Source organism: Notamacropus eugenii, chromosome 2 (assembly GCF_028372415.1).
Source record: "Notamacropus eugenii isolate mMacEug1 chromosome 2, mMacEug1.pri_v2, whole genome shotgun sequence".
Lineage (NCBI taxonomy): Eukaryota > Metazoa > Chordata > Mammalia > Diprotodontia > Macropodidae > Notamacropus > Notamacropus eugenii.
In genome coordinates this window covers 313,708,605-313,728,693 of record NC_092873.1, presented here as the reverse complement: position 1 = coordinate 313,728,693, position 20,089 = coordinate 313,708,605, and the positions used below count along the sequence as shown (strand labels likewise).

The 20,089-nt window shown below is 34.8% G+C and overlaps 1 protein-coding gene across 3 annotated transcripts in view; it reads left to right on the top strand.

The window, feature by feature from the left end:
- The window catches only part of ARHGAP44 (Rho GTPase activating protein 44), a 191,803-nt gene that overhangs the window by 125,058 nt on the left and 46,656 nt on the right, over positions 1-20,089 (top strand). For all 3 annotated transcript variants that reach the window (XM_072645033.1, XM_072645032.1, XM_072645029.1), the window contains 3 exons: positions 16,284-16,364; positions 18,270-18,383; positions 18,834-18,925. In XM_072645033.1, coding sequence (XP_072501134.1) covers positions 16,284-16,364; positions 18,270-18,383; positions 18,834-18,925 — 287 coding nt within the window. The remainder of the gene's footprint in view (positions 1-16,283; positions 16,365-18,269; positions 18,384-18,833; positions 18,926-20,089) is intronic.

Below are 20,089 nucleotides of genomic sequence, written 5' to 3'. Positions count from 1 at the left end.
TTATAATACAGTTTGAGATATGGTACATGTAGGGCATCTTTATTCACATGTATTTTCCTTAATTTCCTTGATATTCTTGAACTTTTATTCTTCCAGGTGAATTTCCTTACAAATTTTTCTAGCTCTATAAAATAATTTTTGGTAGTTTGATTGCTATGGCACTTAAAAGTAAATTAATTTAGGTAGAATTGTCATTTTTTATTATATTGGTTTGGCCTACTCATGAGCAATTCATATTTTCCAGTTGTTTTGATCTGACTTTATTTATGTGAAAAGTGTTTTGTAATTGTGTTCATGTACTTCCTGGGCTTCTCTTGGCAAGCAGACTCACAAGTGTGTTATGTTGACCACAATTATTTTAAAAGGAATTTCTCTGTCTCTTGCTGCTGGAATTTATTGGTAATATAAAGAAATTATGATTTATGTGGGTTTGCTTTATATCTTGCAACTTTGCCAAAATTGGTAATTATTTCGAGTCATTTTTAGTTGATTCCCTAGAGTTCTCTAAGTATTCCATCATATCATCTGCAAAGTGTAATTCTTTTGTTTCCTCACTGTCCATTCTAATTTTTTCTATTTCTTTTTCTTCTCACTGCTATAGCTGATATTTCTATCGAATAATATTGGTGATAAGGGGCATCTTTCCTTCACTCTTTGATCTTACTTAAGAGGCTTTTAGGTTATCCCATTACAGATAATGTTTGCTAGTGGCTTTAGATAGATACTACTTATCATTTTAAGGAATGCTTGATTTAATTTTATGCTCAATAGGAACTGCTGTTGTATTTCATCAAAAGTTTTTTTCTTCTCTGTTGAGAAAATCATATGATTTTTGTTAGTGTTGTTATTAATATGATCAATTACTCTGATAGTTTTCCTAATATTGAATAAGCCATGCATTCCTGGAATAAATCCTATCTGGTCATAGCGTATAATCTTTGGGACATCTTGTTGTAATTGCCTAGTATTTTATTCAAATTTTTGCATCAATATTCATTAGAGAGGGACATTGATCTATAGTTTCTTTCTTTTTTTTTTGCTTTTCCTGGTTTAGGTGTTAGCACCTATTTGGTAGGACTCCTTCTTTGCCCGTTTTTCCAAATAGTTTATATAGTATTAGAATTAATTGTTCTTTAAATATTTGATAGAATTCACTTGTCAATCTATCTAGCCGTGGGTACTTTTTTCTTGGGGAGATCATTGAAGGTTGGCATATTGAATTTCTTTTCATAAAACAAGTTTATTTATCTTCTATATGATCTTCTGTTAATCTGGGCAATTTATATTTTGATAAATATCCATCCATTTCACTTAAATTGTTACATTTATTGGCATATAATTGGGAAAAATAGCTCCTCATAATTACTTTAATTTCATCTTTATTGGTGTTAAATTCATTTTTTCTTTTCATTTTTGATATTGGTAATTTGGTTTTCTCCTTTTTAAAAAAAATCAAATTAACCAATGGTTTATCTATTTTATTGAGTTTTTCATAAAACCAGCTTCTGATTTTATATATTAGCTCAATAGTTTTCTTACTTTCAGTTTTGTTAATCTCTCCTTTAATTTTCAAAATTTCCAATTTGGTATTTAATTGGACATTTTTAATTTACTCTCTAAATTTTTTTAATTGCTTGCCAAATCATTAATCTGCTCTTTCTCTGTTTTACTGATGTAAACATTTACAGATATAAAATTTCCCCTAAGTACTGCTTTGGCTACATCCTCTAAATTTTGGGACGTTATCTCATCTTTGTCATCCCTTTTAATGAAATTATCATTTGTTTCTATGATTTGTTCTTTGATCCACCCATTCTTTAGGATGAAATTATTTCATTTCCAAATAATTTTTAATTTATGTTTTCACAGCTATGTATTAAGTATGATTTTTATTTCATATTGATCTGAAAATGATGCACTTAGTATTTCTGCTTTTCTTCATTTGGTTGTGAGGTTTTTATACCCTAATATGTCATCAGTTTCTGTGTAGGAGTCAAGTACCTGTGAGAAAGAGGTATGTTCCTTTCTATTCCTATCCAGTTTTCTACAGAGGTCTATCATATCTAACTTTTCAAAAAATTTTATTCTTCTCTTTTTATGTTTATTTTTTTTTTTGTTAGATTAATCTAGTTCTGAGACAGGAAAGTTAACATCCCCCACTATTATAGTTTTACTGTGTATTTCTCTCTGTGACTTATTTAACTTTTTGTTTAAGAATTTGGATGCAAATTTGAAACTCTTTCCAAAGAGCTATTAAACTGAGCATACCCTTTGATCCAGAAATACCTCTGCTAGGTTTGTGTCCAAAAGAGATTTTTTTTTAAAAAAAGGGAAAAGGACCTACTTGTACAAAAATATTTATTGTAGTTCTTTTGTGGTGGCTAAGAATTAGACATTGAGGGGATGCTAATCAATTAGGGGATAGCTGAACAAATTGTAGTATATGATTGTAATGGACTACTATGGCAAGTAATGACAAGAAGGATGATTTCAGCAAAACCTGGAAAGACATACGTAAACTGATAGAAAGTGAAGTGAGCAGACCCAGGAATACATCGTACACAGAACTGTGAATGACTTAGCTATTCTCAGCAGTACAATGATCCAAGACAATCAATCCCAAAAGAACCGTGATGAAAAAATGCCTCTGCCTCCAGAGAAAGAACTGATGTTTTCTGGATATAGACCGATGCATGCTATTTTTGTAACTTTGTTTCATTCTTTCTTTTTTCTTTCTTTTCTGAGTTATTCCACTCAAAATGACTAATATAGAAATGTTTTACATGATTGCACATGTATATCTATGTCAGCTTGCTTACTGTTGCAGAGAGCAGGGAGAAGAGAGAAGCAAGAATAGAATTTGGAATTCAAAATTTAAAAATAGTTGAAAGGTTTTTACATGTAATTAGGGGAATATATAGTATTATACAAAAAAAAAGAATTTGGATGCTAAGCCATTTGGTACATAGATGTTTAGTTTTATATTACCTCATTGTCTATGGTAGCAAAGTGTAGTTTTCCTATTTATTGTATTTAACTAAATCTGTTTTTCTTTTTGCTTTGGCTGAGATCATGATTGCTACCCTTGTTTTTTTTACTTCAGCTGAAGCATAATAGAGTCAGCTCTAGTCGCTTGCCTTTACTCTGTGAGAGAAAAAGAGAGAGAATGTGTGTGTGTGTTTGTGCGTGTGTGTGCTTCAGGTGTTTTTCTTATAAACAACATATTGTGGGATTTGAGTTTTTAATGCATTCTGCTATCTACTTCCATTTTAGGGATGAATTCATCCCATTCACATTGTTATGAAAATTGACTGTATATTTCCCTCCATCCTACTTTTCTCTTATTTATTCTTCTCTGTCTCTCTCTCCTTTCAACTTCTCCTTCCTCAAAAGTATTTTGCTTCTTCCCACCTCTTTCTCCAGGCTGCCTTCCCTTATATCAGCCCCCCACCCTCTTTTATGCCCTTCCCCTTATATAGGGTAGATAGATTTCTATACACAAAAGAGTGTATATATTATTCTCTCTTTGAAACAATTCCAAAGACAGGTTCAAGCGTTGTCCACTACTACCCATTTTCCCCTCCACTATAAAATATCTTTTGTGTCTCTTTATGTGCGAGATGATTTACCCATTCTATCTCTCCATTCTCCTAATGTATCCCTCTTTCTCATCCCTTAATTTTTTTTTTTTTGTGGATATCATCCCATCATAGTCAACTCATACCTATCTCTCTGTCTATGTATACTCTTTCTGACTGCCCTAATAATTTCTGTACAAGAATGTAAGCAGTTTAACCTTACTGAATTCTTATTATTTCTCTTTTCTGTTTATCTTTATATACTTCTCTTGAGTCTTATATTTTAAAAATCAGATTTTCTATTCAGTTCTGTCTTTTCATCAGAGATGCTTAAAAGTCCCCAGTTTCACTAAATTTCCCTTTTTTCCCCTGAAGGATTATACACAGTGTTGCTTTGTAGGTGATTCTTGGTTACAATCCTAGCTCCTTTTTTCTCAAGAATATCATATTCCAAGCCCACCAATCATTTAATGTTGAAGCTGCTAAATTTTGTATGAGCCTGACTGTGGTTCACAGAATTTGAATTGTTTCTTTCTGGATGCTTGCTTTATCCTTTAGGTTACATCTCTAGTATTTGGTTATAATATTCCTGGGCATTTTTCTTTTGGGATTTCTTTCAGAAAGTGATTGGTAGAGTCTTTCAATTTCAATTTTACCCTCTGGTTCTAGGATATCAGGGCAGATTCCTTCTTTATTTTTTGAAATATGATATCTAGGCTTTTTTGAGGTTTTCTATGTAGCTGTTTTGATTTTGTTGTCTTCTGACTATGTTGTGTTTTTCTCTGTCACCATAGTAACTTTCTGTGGCATAGTTCTTTTTTTTGTTATTTGTTCATTTTTACAACCTGTTTCTTGACTTTTAACTTTAAGTTAAAATTGGACTCTGCTCCCAGGGGATGGAGGTTTAGGGGGACATGTCCCAAACTTCAGATATTTTTAGAATTAGTTCTGGGGGTCTGTAAGTTTTCAGTTATTCCAAGGAGTTATGTTCTAAGGAGAGGAGTGGCCAGTGCTCTCCTGACCAATGCTTTGGTATGTAAGCAACAACAAGTACTCTTTTCCTCCTTGAAACCATAACCAGAGTCCCCACTCCTGCTAGTGCTTCTTCTTGCCCTAGGACTGTTACCCAAAACAATATTTGAATAAGGCAGCAGAGTCCTGCTCCCAGTGTCAGCAAAGGGTTCCCTATAATTTCCTTCTGAACAGTTGTCCAACTGCCTTACTATTAAGAGCTCCCAAAGCCATAGGTACTGATGCACAAGTCCCTAAGGTCTATTGTATATGTATATCTCTACAGATATATAACTTTATATTTGTATAGATATGTACTGATGGATCACCTTTATATGTTGTCATCAAAGGCATATCATTATCTTGTCAGTCAGTAGTCAGTCTTCATATATATACCTGGTCTTTTCTACATGGATGGTCAGGCCAAACCTAGGTTCCTTTAGGCAGAGGTTCTTACTCTGGGGCCACTGGTATTCTATGGACAGATTTCAGGGCATCCCTGAATTTGTATGGGAAAAAAATTGCATCTTTATTTTCACTAACTTCTAACTGAAACTTAGCCTTTTCTTTAATTATTAATGAAAGTAATAAACATTTCTGTTTTGTTATTGTTTAAAGGCTTGGTTTCCCTATCCAACCAATACTAGAAGTACAGGGGCTACTCCTGAGCCCCTACCTACTTGCTATTGGCATGGAAGCATTTCTGACAAGGTCTGGTTTGCCCCACTTTAGACAAACTGGTGGCCCTTCACTCCCAGGGTATCAACACACTATTGCCAAACTTAGTGCAGACTCCCAATTGGCATACCCCACTGTAGCTCAGAACTCCTGACCTTGAAACTGCCCATCTCAGCCAGCATCCCAGTTAGCTGGGATTATAGGCTTGAGCCCTGAAAGCTAGCAATAGACATTATTCTGAGAAGAGTTTAATTGGCTTCACCAGACTAACAAAGAGGTTTATGATATTTATTTAAGAAAATATTTAAGAAATACTATTTTAGAGAAAAGAACATGCAGATCAAAAATGTATAGATCAGAAACTGAAAGAAGTCTCTTCTTGTCACATCACATAGACTGTTAGACTTCTTTTCATGGAAAGTTTGTCGTAAAGGAGAATGTTATTCTGGCAGCTTGGAAAGTTGGAAAGTAAAGAGTGTGTTATAGTGACTGTCAGCCAAACTGTATAGCCTCAAGGTAAGGATAGATAATGATTTTGGAGAAACAGCCCTCTTTGTACCCAGCATACCTGCTCTAAATCTGTTTTCATAACCATAAAACTTACTGATACCCTCCTAGAGTTTCAGCTAGAGTCCAAGAGATATATAGAATCCAAGAGATATATAGAATGGAGAAGAAAATTAGAAGGGAGTTGAGAGTCTGAAGGAGTGGAGGGAGAATTAAGGAGAGAATTGGAGAGGAGCCTCCAAAGCAAGTTTGAAGCTAGAAAGGAAGTTGGTTAAGTATCTTTTGGATACCAACCCACTCTATTCCACTTTTTATTCTTTAATGCTAAAGAACCAACTCTATTTAATCTTGTAAGAAAGAGAGTTAGGTCTTCTTTATTACACTCATGAAAGAGCCAAATTCACATCTCTTGGGAGTGACTCAAAATGGCAATGATCTGTTTATTCACCCTGACTTCTCTGCCAGATATGACATTGTTTACCAGCTCCCCTCCTTAAAATTCTTTCCTTCTTTAGCTCTGAAACACTGTACTAGCCTTCTTCTCAACCTATCTCTCCAACTGTACCTTCTATGTTTACTTTAAATGTTCCTCTATGACCACCTGTCTCCTACAAATACGTGTTACTCAAGGCACAGTTCTTGACTTTCTGGTCTTTTCTCTTTTTTCTATATCCTATGCATATTATGTGCTGGGAAAGTTGAAATATTCTCACAGCTCTTCCTATCACCTCCATAGTGATAACTCCCACATATACATCTCCCAACTAAGCTTTTTAAGTGAGCTCCAGTTCCAACTGCTCACTAAATCTCAAATGTAATAATGCAAAAGTATATTCAGCGTAACCCAGCTCACGGAGTATTATGTTGTGCTCTATATAATGATGGGATAGAAGTGATTTATCTTTAAGGGCTATTTTGGCACTGAGTCTAGGCTTTCATACTTCCCAAATTTTCTCTCCATCAGTATTGTCACCACCCTTCCAGACAACAGGCTTAAGATCTTCTGAATCATCTTTGAAACTTTATCACTTCTAATTATTTATAAAGTGCTGCTGATTTCACTTTCAAAATATCTTTGAAATCAGTCTGTTCTTTTTTATTCCCACAACACTGTTCTAAGACCTTCCTCACTCCTCAATAAAAATAATTCCTTGCATTCATATAGTACTTTACAGTTGGCAAAATGCTTTACATATGTCAAATCATTTGATTTTCACTACATTCTAGAGATCAGGAAACTGAAGCAAGAGAGGACAAGTGACTTGCCCAGGGACACATCTAGTAAGTGTTGGAGGCAGGATTTGAACTTAGGTTTTTCTGCCTTCCAATCCTCTACTCTATCTCTTTACCACCTACCTTCCCACTACCTTTCTGGTTCATGATAGAATTTTCAAGTTGAACTAGTCCAATCTTCCAATATAGGAATCCTTTCCTACTACATTCTTAACAAATCTAGCTTGTATTAAAATAGTAAAAGACAAGTCAAGATGGCAAGTCAAAAGAAGTAATATGGACCAATTTCCCCCACAACTCCTCCAAGAAAAATATAAGACCATAAGACTGAGGGGTAATCTAAGAAAAAAATCACAGTGGGGCATGACAACAAACTTGATTCATAGGCAAGTGACCAGGGCAGGAAATGTGGAACAATATTGGACTTGGATTGTGGACTCAGCCTGAGCCTATGTCAGCAGTTTGGATTCTCCCAGAAGTGTTAGGGTCATAGGCTTCTGACCTCCAAAGAGGTAGAAGTATAGGCTTGCCCAGAACAGACTATACAGACTAGACCAGTAGCACAGCATGCTGTTATCCAAAGTAAATGGCAAGCTCAGTGTTAGGCCCAATATAGTAACATAAGGTGTCATATAAGGGCTTGATTTAAGACTCAGCCCCCACAGCTCTGATCAGAGCCAGGCTAACAGTGCATGGTCACCAAGAGTAGACTCTATAACTCATCTCTAGGTCCAGAACAGAGTCAGACCAGTTGCATACTCAAAGATATTAGGGATTCAGTCCCATATGTTGTGCCCAGAATAGGGATAGATTAGCAGCACAAGCTCTCTGGACCTCCTGAACCTTTTACCCAGCTGACAGGGTTGGGGACCAGCTAGTTTTTCTGGAGCACCATCCAAGGGAAGTCTGTAGCTCTGTTGACTCAACATAAATTGACCACACAAAGCCCACTGAAAGTCTGAGGCTCCCTGGCTCAAGCTGCACATATGATCATTGAAGAACACAGCACTCAACCAAAGAATGTTATGGCAAGACTAAGATAAGAAAGGCTAGAATCATGCAAGGCCACAGCAGTCCTTCCACAAGTCCTGCCTATAGGACCAGAGTCCTAATACAAAGTCCCAACTTGGGAAGTAAGGCTAAAAGAAAGGCAAAACTGAAAAAGATAAAGAGTTATTATGATAAGGCACAAAGAAAGTTAAAAGATACAGATAAAATAAGGACATAAGAATTTTATTAAGCAGTTACGTATCAGGTACTGTGCTGGGCACTAGAGGAAAAACAATTACAGACAAAAAAAAAGGGCTTCAATAAGTTGACCTTCCAGTGGAGGAAAACAACTCACAAAAAAGGACTAAAAAGTGGGGTGGGGTGAATGTACTTAGCATAGGGGCATAATTTTGGATACCAGAGGAAGACAGAAACAGGGCAAAGTGGAGAATGAAGGCAGGCCAGCCCCAGCCCATCCACAAAATAAAGGCTCCTTGAGGAACTCACCAATAGGAGAAGAGGGGCGGATCTTGTACAGGGATATTCTATGGTGAACAGGTTCTTGGGTCAGTAGATTTTTGCAGAGTGAGGAGGCTCTAGGAAATAAGGGAAGTTCCAGGATGAGCAAGAAGTAAAGGGGCATGAAAGACAGGAATAAGGGCCGGCAGGAGAACAGGAAATGAGAGAGATAAAGGAAAGAATTGGAAAAGAAACATTGGGAGGAAAGATTTGGAGAATTAACAGCTTGATACAAGAGGTATGAAAACAAACCTAAGTAACTGACTCCATGAAAATTAGAATGAACTGAACAAAAGAGAGAACAAGAACTATTAAAACAAAGTCCAAAGCTCAAAAACAAACTGAAGAAAAAGTAAGGTATCTCATATCAAAAATAGCTGACTCAAGAAATGGATCAAGGGAAACTAAGCATCATTAGAAAGACAGACCCAAGGAAGGACGTTGGATATGATGTCATGAAAGAAAACTGTCCAGACATATTAAAACCAAAGGACAAAAGGGAAAGAAAGAAAAATCCACCAATCATCTCCTGAAAGAAATCCCAAAATGGAATCTCCCAGGAATGTGGGAGGTCAAATCCTGGTCAAAATTGTTATGTTGTACTTGGTTCTTGAAGAGGACAATGACATCAGGGTAGTGACGCCATGACATGTGAGTGAATTGGATTTAAGTGAGGGAGGCTGTGCAAAGTCACCAACCTCACTTTCTCCTCCAGAACCATCTGTGTGCAGTGGCAAGATATAGAACAGGATGACTGGAGATGGCCCTGGACAAAGTGGGAGACCTTGGCTTTTTTAAGCTAAAGTCTTTAACAGGTCTCAGTTTAACTGAGGCAACACCTATTCAGTGATTAAGGCTAGGTAAGAAAAGAGAGAGAATGGCCTCTATTACTTAGTCAAAAAAAAAAACAGTCTGGGAGGGGAAGACCCTCAGGGTTTCTGGCCATAACAGAAACAGCTGCTATTTACATTAACTCTGAACCAGCTTCGGTCCAAACAATGGCCAAGTGGGTCTTGGCCTGGGACTTATTGTTGACTAGTCAATGTGAGTCAGAGTGATTTGGGCTTAAGACCAGGTCCTTAAGAAAAACATCTAGCCTGTAAACCCTCCAAAGTCAGAAAGAAAGATCACCGTTAAGATCACACAAAATTTAGTAGCTGCCACTTTAAAGAATTGGAAAGTAAGGAGTACGATCTTCCAAGAATACTTACTCATTAGAACTAAGTATAAACCTATTGGGTTGTGAGGGTGGGGATAGGGGGGTTGACTTTTAATGAAACAGAAGACTTCCAAACATTCTCAATTATAAACTGAAGCTAAATAGAAACTTTGCCTAAGGAAAGACCTCTGCAAACAACCAGAAATAGAACTCAGGCACTGAGGAACCATAGTCAGGATCACACAAGATTTCACTGCTACTACTGTAGATAGAGCACCTGGGCCTGGAATCAGAAAAGCCTGAGTTCAAATCCAGCCTCAGACACTTACCACCTAGGTGATCCTAAACAAGTCATTTAACCTGGGTTTGCCTCTGGATTTGGAAATGACAAACTAACCTTTGTTTGCTTCTGGAGATGGAAATGGCAAAGCACTCCAATATCCTTGCCAAGTCAAGGAGAGTCTGTCATGACTGAGCAACAACTATGAAAAGGGCAGAGAACGTGTAATATTTTAAAAGGCAAAAAGAAAAATATACAGGGTTACAACCAATAGTGTCTTATGTATGATTCTCTGGGGAGGGGGAGGTGAAGGAGAGGGGAATGGCCTTTGTTAAAATAGAGGCCTTCCAGAAGTTTCTGATGAAAAAGATCAGAATCAAGTAGAAATTTTGAAATACAGAAATAAGAGTAAAGAGAAACTTTAAAAGGCAAATGTTAGTAAGTGGTTCAGAAGGAATTTTATATGTAGGATGTTTTTATTGGAAGGGGGTGGGACAGTCATACAAGTGCCTGTTCAGAACCCTACTCTCATCAAGGTGATAAGAATCATAAAATATAAAGGGTCTGGAAGACTTTTGTTATATTTTGGTCGTTTTAAAAGAAGTATGAATGGTCACACTAGAGAAGAAAAGGAGAAGGAATGAGAAGAATCTTGCATCATCAGGAGTTAAAAGTAAATGTATATACAAAGAAGGAAGGTGTAAGGAAAGCAGACATCACTAAAATCTTGCTTTCATGTGAAGTACTCCAAGAAGGTAGAAAATATACACAGAGTAAAAAACACACATACATGTAGGGTTTGGTATAGAAATGTATTCAATTTAATAGGAAAATGAAAGGTAACATATTGAGGAGGCAATAAGTGGGAGGATTGATTTATGGAAGGAATAAGTCATTAGCCAAATAAATACTAAGCTCAGAATTTAAATTTGGATCATAAAGAGGACTTTAAGATGAAAATAAAGGGTAAGAACCTGTGACTGATGTCTGAGTGGAACAGAAGAGGGGAAGGGGAGTCAAAGCCATTTGCATCAAGCATAGAGCACTGGTGCTGAGCACACTCCTGTTTCTCTACTCACTTCTTTGTGAGGAGGAGCCAGGAAAGAAAAGAAAAAATGGATAAGATAATAAAATAGAGTAAAATAAGCATTTAACTATCATAATTGTGAATGCACATGGAATAAACTCACCTATGAAAGAGAAGAGGGTAGCAGGATTGATTGAAAACAAGAATCCAACAATACATTGTTTACAAGAAACATAATTGATATATAAAGATTCATAAAGAGTTAGAATAAAGGGGCAAACCAAAATCACTTTTGCTTCACCTGAACTCAAAATAAAGCAAGAGTAACAATCATGATCTCAGACAAAGTAATAGAAAAAAATAGATTTGATGAAAAGAGAAAAACAGGAAACTTGATTTTGTTGAAAGGTACTGTTGACAATGAATTAATTTCAACATTTAACATATATACACCAAAATGGCATAGCATCTAAATACTTAATGGAAAATCTCAATGAGGTACAGTGAAAAATAGATAACAACACTGTAATAGTGAAGGACTTTAATGTATCCCTTTCAGACCTAGACAAATATAACAATAAAAAAATAAACAACAAAGAAGTTAAGGTCCTGAATACAATTTAGATTTGATTTAGATTTGATATATTTCTAGTGATTATTGAATTGGAATAGAAAGGAGTACAGAAAAATGTCAGCTGTGCCTTGCACCTTTCCAAAAAGTTCATTAGGGCATTGTAATGTAAAAAATTAAGAAAAACAGAAATAGTGCTCAATTACTGCTCTCAATGCAACAAAATCCTATTCAATAAAGTATTAAAATTAATTGAAAATTAATAATCCCAAAGAATTGGTGTGTCAAAAAAAATAATAAAACATAGATAATTTTATTAGTAATAATCACAACAGTGACGCAGCATGCCAAAATTTTTTTCACACAATCAAAGCAATCCTTAAAGTTAATTTTATGTCTCTAAACATCATCACTAAAAGAGAGAAAGAACATATCAACTGAGCATGGAACAAAAAAAAAAAACCCTAGAAAACAAACATTTTTTTAAAATCCCAATTAAATACCAAAATATAACTTTTAAAAATCAAGAAGATAACAAAATTGAAAGCAAAACATTGAATTAATAACTAAAACTAGTAGCTTTTTAAGGAAAAACAAAATAAACAATCCATTAATTAGATTTTTTTAAGAGGAAATCTAGTAGCAAAAGCTAAAATCCTATTTGCCACAAACAAAGAAGAAAAAATATTATAATTTATTAAATTATTAAATAGGATATATTAAATAGAATATATTATATATAATAAATAGAGATTTACATTTTTATTTATTATATATTATATTTAGAATATATTTATTTATAATAATATATTCATTATATATTTTACATTATATAACATATATAATTATATAATATATACTGATATATAGCATATGTAATAATAAAGTAGATAATATATTTATGTCACATATATCTGTAATGTATAAATACTATTTATATATTAAATACAAATTATTTTGCCCAACTATGTGATAATAAATTTGCACCTTGGATGAATATTTATAGAAATGTAAAACAGATTAATAAAACAAGAAATAAATAATTTTAACAACCTAATTTCAGAAAGTGGAGGAAGAAACTGAAGAAGTCATAAATGATCTATCAAAGGAAAAACCCTGGAATTAGATTGAATCTTTTTAAACAAACAAAGAAGGATTCATACAAACTGAAAAACTATGAAAACAATGGATCCTGCCAAATTCCTTATTTTATATAAATATGGCCTTCATACCTAAATAAGAGTCAAAATGGAAAGAAAACTATAGACCACTACTTCTAATGAACATTGGATGTAAATAAATAAATAAAACATTATCCAAGAGAATGCAGCAACATATCACAAAGATTATACACTATGACCAGTTTAGATTAATAGGAATATTTATGCATGGTTTATAGCATATGGAAACTATAAACAAAAATGACCATGTAATTACAAAAGCAACAGCAGTCATATATGATTAGCATATTAATAGTTACAGGAAAAAAACTTCTGACAAGAAATGACTGTCCTTCAAAAACACTAGAAAGCTTTGAAGTATGTGAATTTTTCCTTAACACTGTAATACATATCTAAATACATGTGTAAAACAAAGATTCAGCTGGATATTAAATAGTTACCTTTCCAATAAGATTAAGCTTAACATAAAGATGTTCATTATCATCACCTCTCTTTGTTAGAGTACTAGAATTCTAGCTGCAGTAATAAAACTAGGAAATAAAAGGACTAAGCCTAAGAAAGTAAGAAGATTATGGTTTTTGCAGATGATACGAAGGTATATTTAGAGAACTATAGAAAGTAAACTACAAATAATTCTGAAATAATGACTTCAGAAAAACTGCAGAATATATTAAAAATCCACATAAATCATAAGCTACAAAATAAATCATTGTATTCTTATCAACAAAACTGGGCAAGAAAAGATAGAGAGAGAACATATACTCAAAATAATTACAGAATATATAAAATATTTTGGAGTCTACCTATAAATTCACAATGTCCTGTAAAACTATGAAATACTTTATGGAAATAAAGTTAGACCTAAATAATTGGTGAAATTTAAATTGTTCATTGTAAGTCTGAGTCAATAATATTAAAATGAAAAGCTACCTAAATTAGTTTACTTACTCATTGTCACACCAGTTAAACTACCACAGGTTTAGTTTGTCAAGACAGAAAAAATAACAACAGTGAAATTCATCTCGGAGGAAAAAAGGTCAAGACCCTCAACGGAAACAAGGGAAAAGAAAGGAGGTAGAAGAGGAGCAAGGTCTAGCCATATCAAAACTCAAAGTATACTATAGAATATAAGAATATAAGAACTCACTATTTGACTGTAACTGCTGAGAAACTTGAGAGGCAGTCTGACAAAAACTAGGTAAAGCCTAAACATTTCTTACCACTTACCAAGATGAGAGCCAAATGGATATATGACTTTATATATGATCTAATATTTCACATCATCATCAACTAGAGGAGCAAGGAAGAAAATATCTTTCAAAACTACAGGCAGGGGAACAGTTTACAGTCAAACAAAGATAAATAAGGTCCCAGAAGAAAAAGTTAATCATTTTGAGTACATAAAATTAAAAAGTTTTTTGCTAATGCCATTAAAATTAGAAGGAAACAGGTAACAGCAAGCTTTGTTGATAAGAATCTCATTTCTAAGATGTGTAAGGAACTAATTCAGATTTATTTGAACAAGAGCTATTTCCCAATTAAAATTGGGAAATTTTAAAATTGGGTGTGATATCAAAGGAAATGAACAAGGAGTTTTCAAAGGAAAAAATCCAAACATTCAATAACCATTTGAAAAATTCTTCAAATCACTAATAATTAGAGATTGCAAATTAAAGCAATTCAAAGTTCCACTTCATGCTTCTTAGTTTGACAAAATTGACTAAAAAGAAAAATGACAAATATTGGAGGGTCTACAGAGAACAGGTACATTAATACATGATTAATAGAACTGTGAAAAATCAGAAAGTATGTCCCCAAAATTACTAAACTGTGCATATCTTTTGACTCTGATACTCCTGTTTGGCCTTAACCCCAAAGAGGTCAAAGAAAGAGGGAAAAGACCCATTTGTACCAAAATGTTTTTAGCTGCTTGTGGTGACAAAGATCTGAAAACTAAAGCAGTACCTAATAATTAAGGAATAGCTGAACAAATTACATAACATGAATGTAATAAAATATTATTTTTCCATAAGAAATTTCAAAATGAATTTTCCAGGACACCTGGAAACTGATGAAGTATGAAATGAATAGGTCAAGGAAAACAGTTAATAATACTATCAAAGTAAACAATTTTGAAAGCCTTAATTCACATCAGAGTAATGACTAACTGATTCTTGAGGATCAATGATAATGCATTCAATCACTCTCTCCACCCCTGACAAAGAAGTGATAAGATATTTTTTTTTTAACATGACCAATGTGGAATTTTTTCTTGATTAATGCATATTTTTACCTAATTTTGTTTATGATTTTCTTTTTTTAATGGGGGACAACATTTCAATAGGGAACAAAATTTATCTTTGTTCTTGAAAAAAATTAAATTAAAAAAACCTAAACTAATGGTTTTATAGATGCCTGGGAACCATGAGAGATTGTGTTTTACCTAAAGACACACAGGTGATATGTGCTCTAGTCTGAACGTGTCAGGCTTGGAATAAGTCTTTTTGACTCTGAGACCATCTACTCCATGATGACTCCGATTAGAAAAGCTGGTATTATGTTATTTTAATGAGATAAAAGCAAAAGTTTTCAGGGTTATTTATGATATGCAAACATAAAAATGGATATGGAAGGCTTGTAAATAACTCAAGTTCTCATTTATCCATTAAGAATGATGTGAAAATTGCTTGGTCTTTTATCAGCTATACTTCTACTATCCCCACTGGTACCACCTCTCACTGGTTCCCTATTCTTACCTTTTAACAAATGTTTTGCCTACATGGAGAAGACTAAGGGATGTGATAACTCTCTACAAATATTTGAAATATTGTCATGTTGATGAGAGATTGGTCTTGTCCCACTTGGGTAGAACTAGGAATAATGGGTGGAAAATGTAGGAAGGCTGATTTCACCTTCATGGGAGAAAAGACTATTCAACAATTAAAGCTACCTCCAAGGCAGAATGGGACATCTTGAAAAGCAGCAGGTTATCATCATTCTTCAAGGAAAGAGTAGATGATTAATTGTCAGGAATATTTTAGAGAGGGTAAAAATTGGAGATAAAAATAGTAGATACAGATTGAATTAGGTAGCTTCTAAGATCTCTTCCAATTCTGGGGTGCTGTGTGATGCTGCTCCATAATAGACGCAACTAGTGAAATTAGATATTATGGGTTTGAAGAAGTGGAAAGAAAAAGCAGCCACATTTGTAACAGATGCAGATGTTATAGATATATGGGATATGGGGAACATAGAGCTTCTACAAGAAAGGGGATAAAACTTTGAGCATGTGACTCAGAAATGAGTCTAGGAGAGCTCTAAACTTTACCAAGAAGTTGAAGGGGCTACTATAGTTATGTACGAGTGGAAGCCCATCAGAGAAAGGGCTACTGTTAGAGAACTGGGAATCAGCCTGGCTTGGAAAAGTCATATTGATCTGGCATTGAAGAATGGAGTTGGAGGACTGCTTACTGAAACTAAATCCCATTGTCAATTACACTGGTAGATTTCATTCACTCTTAGCCAACAACTTTTCATCTTAATTTCCAGCATCCAGGATCAAGATAAGATGCTTCAGGCCCTATGGAATACATGTGAAAAACTTCCCAAGGCTAATCATAACAACATCAGGTAAGTAGAAATGGAGAGCATCTGGACAATAATCGTTTTCTTGTCTCTGGTTTTCCACAGAATTTATAAGCTGAATGGACTCTTGTTTCTGTGACCCAGTGTCCAGGTGACCAACAGTTTCTCTCTCTAAGTAATCTGATAGGTATTTAGTATTTGTTTATCATTGCAAGCACTAGTTATCATGAAAAGGCATTTATCAGTGTCTGTTGTATGCTTAATTTTAACATCAGTTATTTCCAATAAGTCCCTCCTAACTAACCTAGGAACTGACACCACTAACAACCACTTCAAAATACCATTGACAGAGAGAACCTCTTTATCTTTACCAAGAACCCCTTGACTCACTGCAGTGTACCTGAATACTCAAGTGACTTCTTCAGCAGAAACTTGCTGACTTCGCTGCTTTTCTACTTGCAAAGGGATATAGTCTGTCCAGAATATGTGACTTGTACCATCCCTCTGTTTTTCTGAGTCTGGCCTTTAGTCTAAGAACTTTGTCTTTTGAAGAAACTAGTGATCAGAAAAACCTTCTGTTCTTTAGCTCAGGAGTTTACCTGAAAACCAGTTGTCATGAATGTAAACATTTAAAACAGATCTCTGTTCAATGTCAGCATTATCTTCAATTTTCACCACCCCCAACTTTTTTTAATTGCTTAGATTTGTTTACATTTGCCTTAGCACATTTCTCCAAAACAGAAGAGTGAGCTCCCATCTTGCCCTGATTACCAGTCTTACTTCCCAAAGATATTATCAGAATAGGTGATAACACTGTGAAAGAGAGCTCCTTTATCAGGATCTTCCTTCCTGCATATTAGAAGCAGAGTCATTGCTCAAGGGTAAAAGCTGAGAGCAACCAGCGATAGTGGCGTTAGTGGGATTCTCACTTTTCATAAGATGTCTCCCATTGAGAACTTGCAAATTCTGTGTTTTCACAAGAGTTCCTTATTGCCACTCTTGAACTCTCTCTCCTATCTGATACTCCCCCATCCACTGCATGGTCTTCAGGGATGTCTTCTGATCTACTGACTCTATGGTTAAACAATGTCCTATTTGAGGGGGGGGTTCTGGGATATCAGTATCATTGTGTGTACAGATGCATTTGTGCATTATATTGCTGGGTTAAACAATGGTCATCAGCATAATTATATAAGATGGTTTTCAGTTGGTTTAACAGTAATTTTTAATAGTAGATGAAGCAAACTGCCAAAGCAAATTCCTGTTTTTCTTTTTAAATATTTTTTCCCCTTTTAAATATCTTTTTCCCTAGCCACTATTTCTCCCTAATGTTTATAATCTGTTGTCCAAAAACCAGGAACATCAAATACATATAATAATCTCAAGTCCCTCTTTGATATATGAGATTTCTTAAACTCCCAGACTTATTTAAGCTTGCCATATAGGGAAAAGAAATATTAGTTTCTAAAGATACTTTTCTGTACCTGGGTTTATTTCTTCCTTCTTCCTTGTATGTCTAACTCTGATAGAGTACAAATATTCTAGAGGGAAAGGGAAGATAGCAGAAAATGGGTTTTCTATGATGTGATAAGGTATAATGTAATGAATCTCAGGGAATAGAGAAGAATTTCTTAGAGGTGATATTTAAAACAGATGTAGGCAATCTGAGAATGTTTTTTTCTGGCAAAAGAATATAGCAGGAATGAGTTAGCCCAAAGACATGAGGACAATGATAACTATTCACATCTACATCACAGTTTAGGGTTTACAAAGCATTTTCATCATAATGTCCTTTTGTTGCAAGAGAATATGTTAAGCTGGACTTCTCTTGGGTATATGTATCAAAGTAAGAATGTATTATGAGTTCTTGGTTAGTTGAGCTGCACAGAACAATATCCTTATCCAGGCATCTAGCCCTTTTTCAACTAATATCTTTTGATTTCCTTTCAGATACTTGATCAAATTTTTAGCTAAATTGTCAGAATTTCAGGACACAAACAAGATGACCCCCAGTAATATGGCTATTGTACTAGGACCCAACTTGTTGTGGCCACAAGCAGATGGGTGAGTAAGGCACAAAGATGAGAGTGATGTTAGCAGGCAAAGAATAACAGGAATGTAAAACAATTACCAGTAGTGTTCATGTTTCAAGCCTTTGCAGCCCTCTCATGCTGACTCTATGGAATAATATTTTGGTCACAAGAAGGGGATACCATATGCTATTGAAGCACTTCCCTTCTCCATCTCTCCCACCCCTGTTACCATCCCAGCTCAAGATGAGCCTGGTGATAAAATATAGATAAGTGGTAAGTTAGCCTGGGTATTGAGATAGTGGTAAATCTCCATGGCATGGGCAAAGACTTAGCAAAGTATACAGAGCTCTTGCTAAAACTTGTCTCCTCAGACATAGCCTTGACCAAAGATTCCAAATGCCCTTGGCATACGTAATGCTTCTTGGAGTTCCCAAGACATCTCTGCCTTCCTCTGTCCATGACCTTTTGTTGTATGTTTTAGGAATATTACTGAGATGATGACCACAGTTTCTCTGCAGATCGTTGGGATCATTGAGCCTATCATCCAACATGCTGATTGGTTCTTCCCTGGGGGTATGTAGTGGATTATGGTAGCTTGTAAAGATCAGTGTCTGGTGGGCACCAGTAGGAAGTAGGAAGTCTAAGACAATATAAGGATCACTGCCAGCTCCAAGGCCATTTAAAATGATGCACTGCTACCTCAAACATCTTCTTTATCATACCCACTTTCAGGTATATCAGAAAGGTCAAACCCATGCCTATTGGCACCATGAGCAGAATTTTTACCAGAGGGAATTTTTACTCCAAGTCATTATTACACTAGAAACCAAAAGTCTCTTGCCTTCTAGTGTAATAAGTTATTCAGTGATCTATTGACAGCATCTTGATTCAGCTGGCAAAGAGCAGACATTTAATAAATGTCTGATGAATGTTGAATTCATGTAAATATAGATTAGTAGAACTGGAATGGACCTTTAAAGACCAGAACCTAATCATTTTATAGATGAAGTAAATTAAGTCCAAAGAGATGAAATGACAACTTAGCAAGTATTTATGAAGTCCCTATTATTGTCTTATGTCCATATATATGTGCATGTGTTTGTATGCGTATATATGTACGTAAATATGTACACACATGTGTGTATATGTACTATATATATAATATATGTAATGAATGCTAACATATAAAATTGTTTTTCCGACAGTGATATATTTTGGTTATTTATCTAAACTCTGTGGTCCTATCCCCTTCGTAGCCAGAGCATATAAATAAGAGACTTGTTTCCTTATCTGTCTCATGAATTAGCCATGCAGACTTTTCCTAAAGAGGAGTTTCAGAAATCTTTTGAATAATAAATAGCAGCAGCATCCAAATAAGTATAAGATCATAGTATTTAGAGCTAGAAGGCATTCTTAGACTTGATCTAATCCAACCCCATTATTTCATTTAACAGATAAAGACTAGAGAAGGAAGGTGACTTTGCTAAGGTCACACAGTAGCAGAATAGGAACGAAATCTCTAATTTCTTAAATCTGGTGTATTTTCTGCTTCACCACAATACATTTACAGGGACTGAATCTATGACCTTTGCCTTTCCTCTCTCATCACCATACATAGGCTGCCCCACAATGCTTATAATATTTACCTTCCTCAGTTCTACCTCTTAGAATTCCTAGCTTCCTTTAAGGCCCAGCTCAGGTATCACTTTCTAGTGAATCTTGTTTTCCTAAGATACT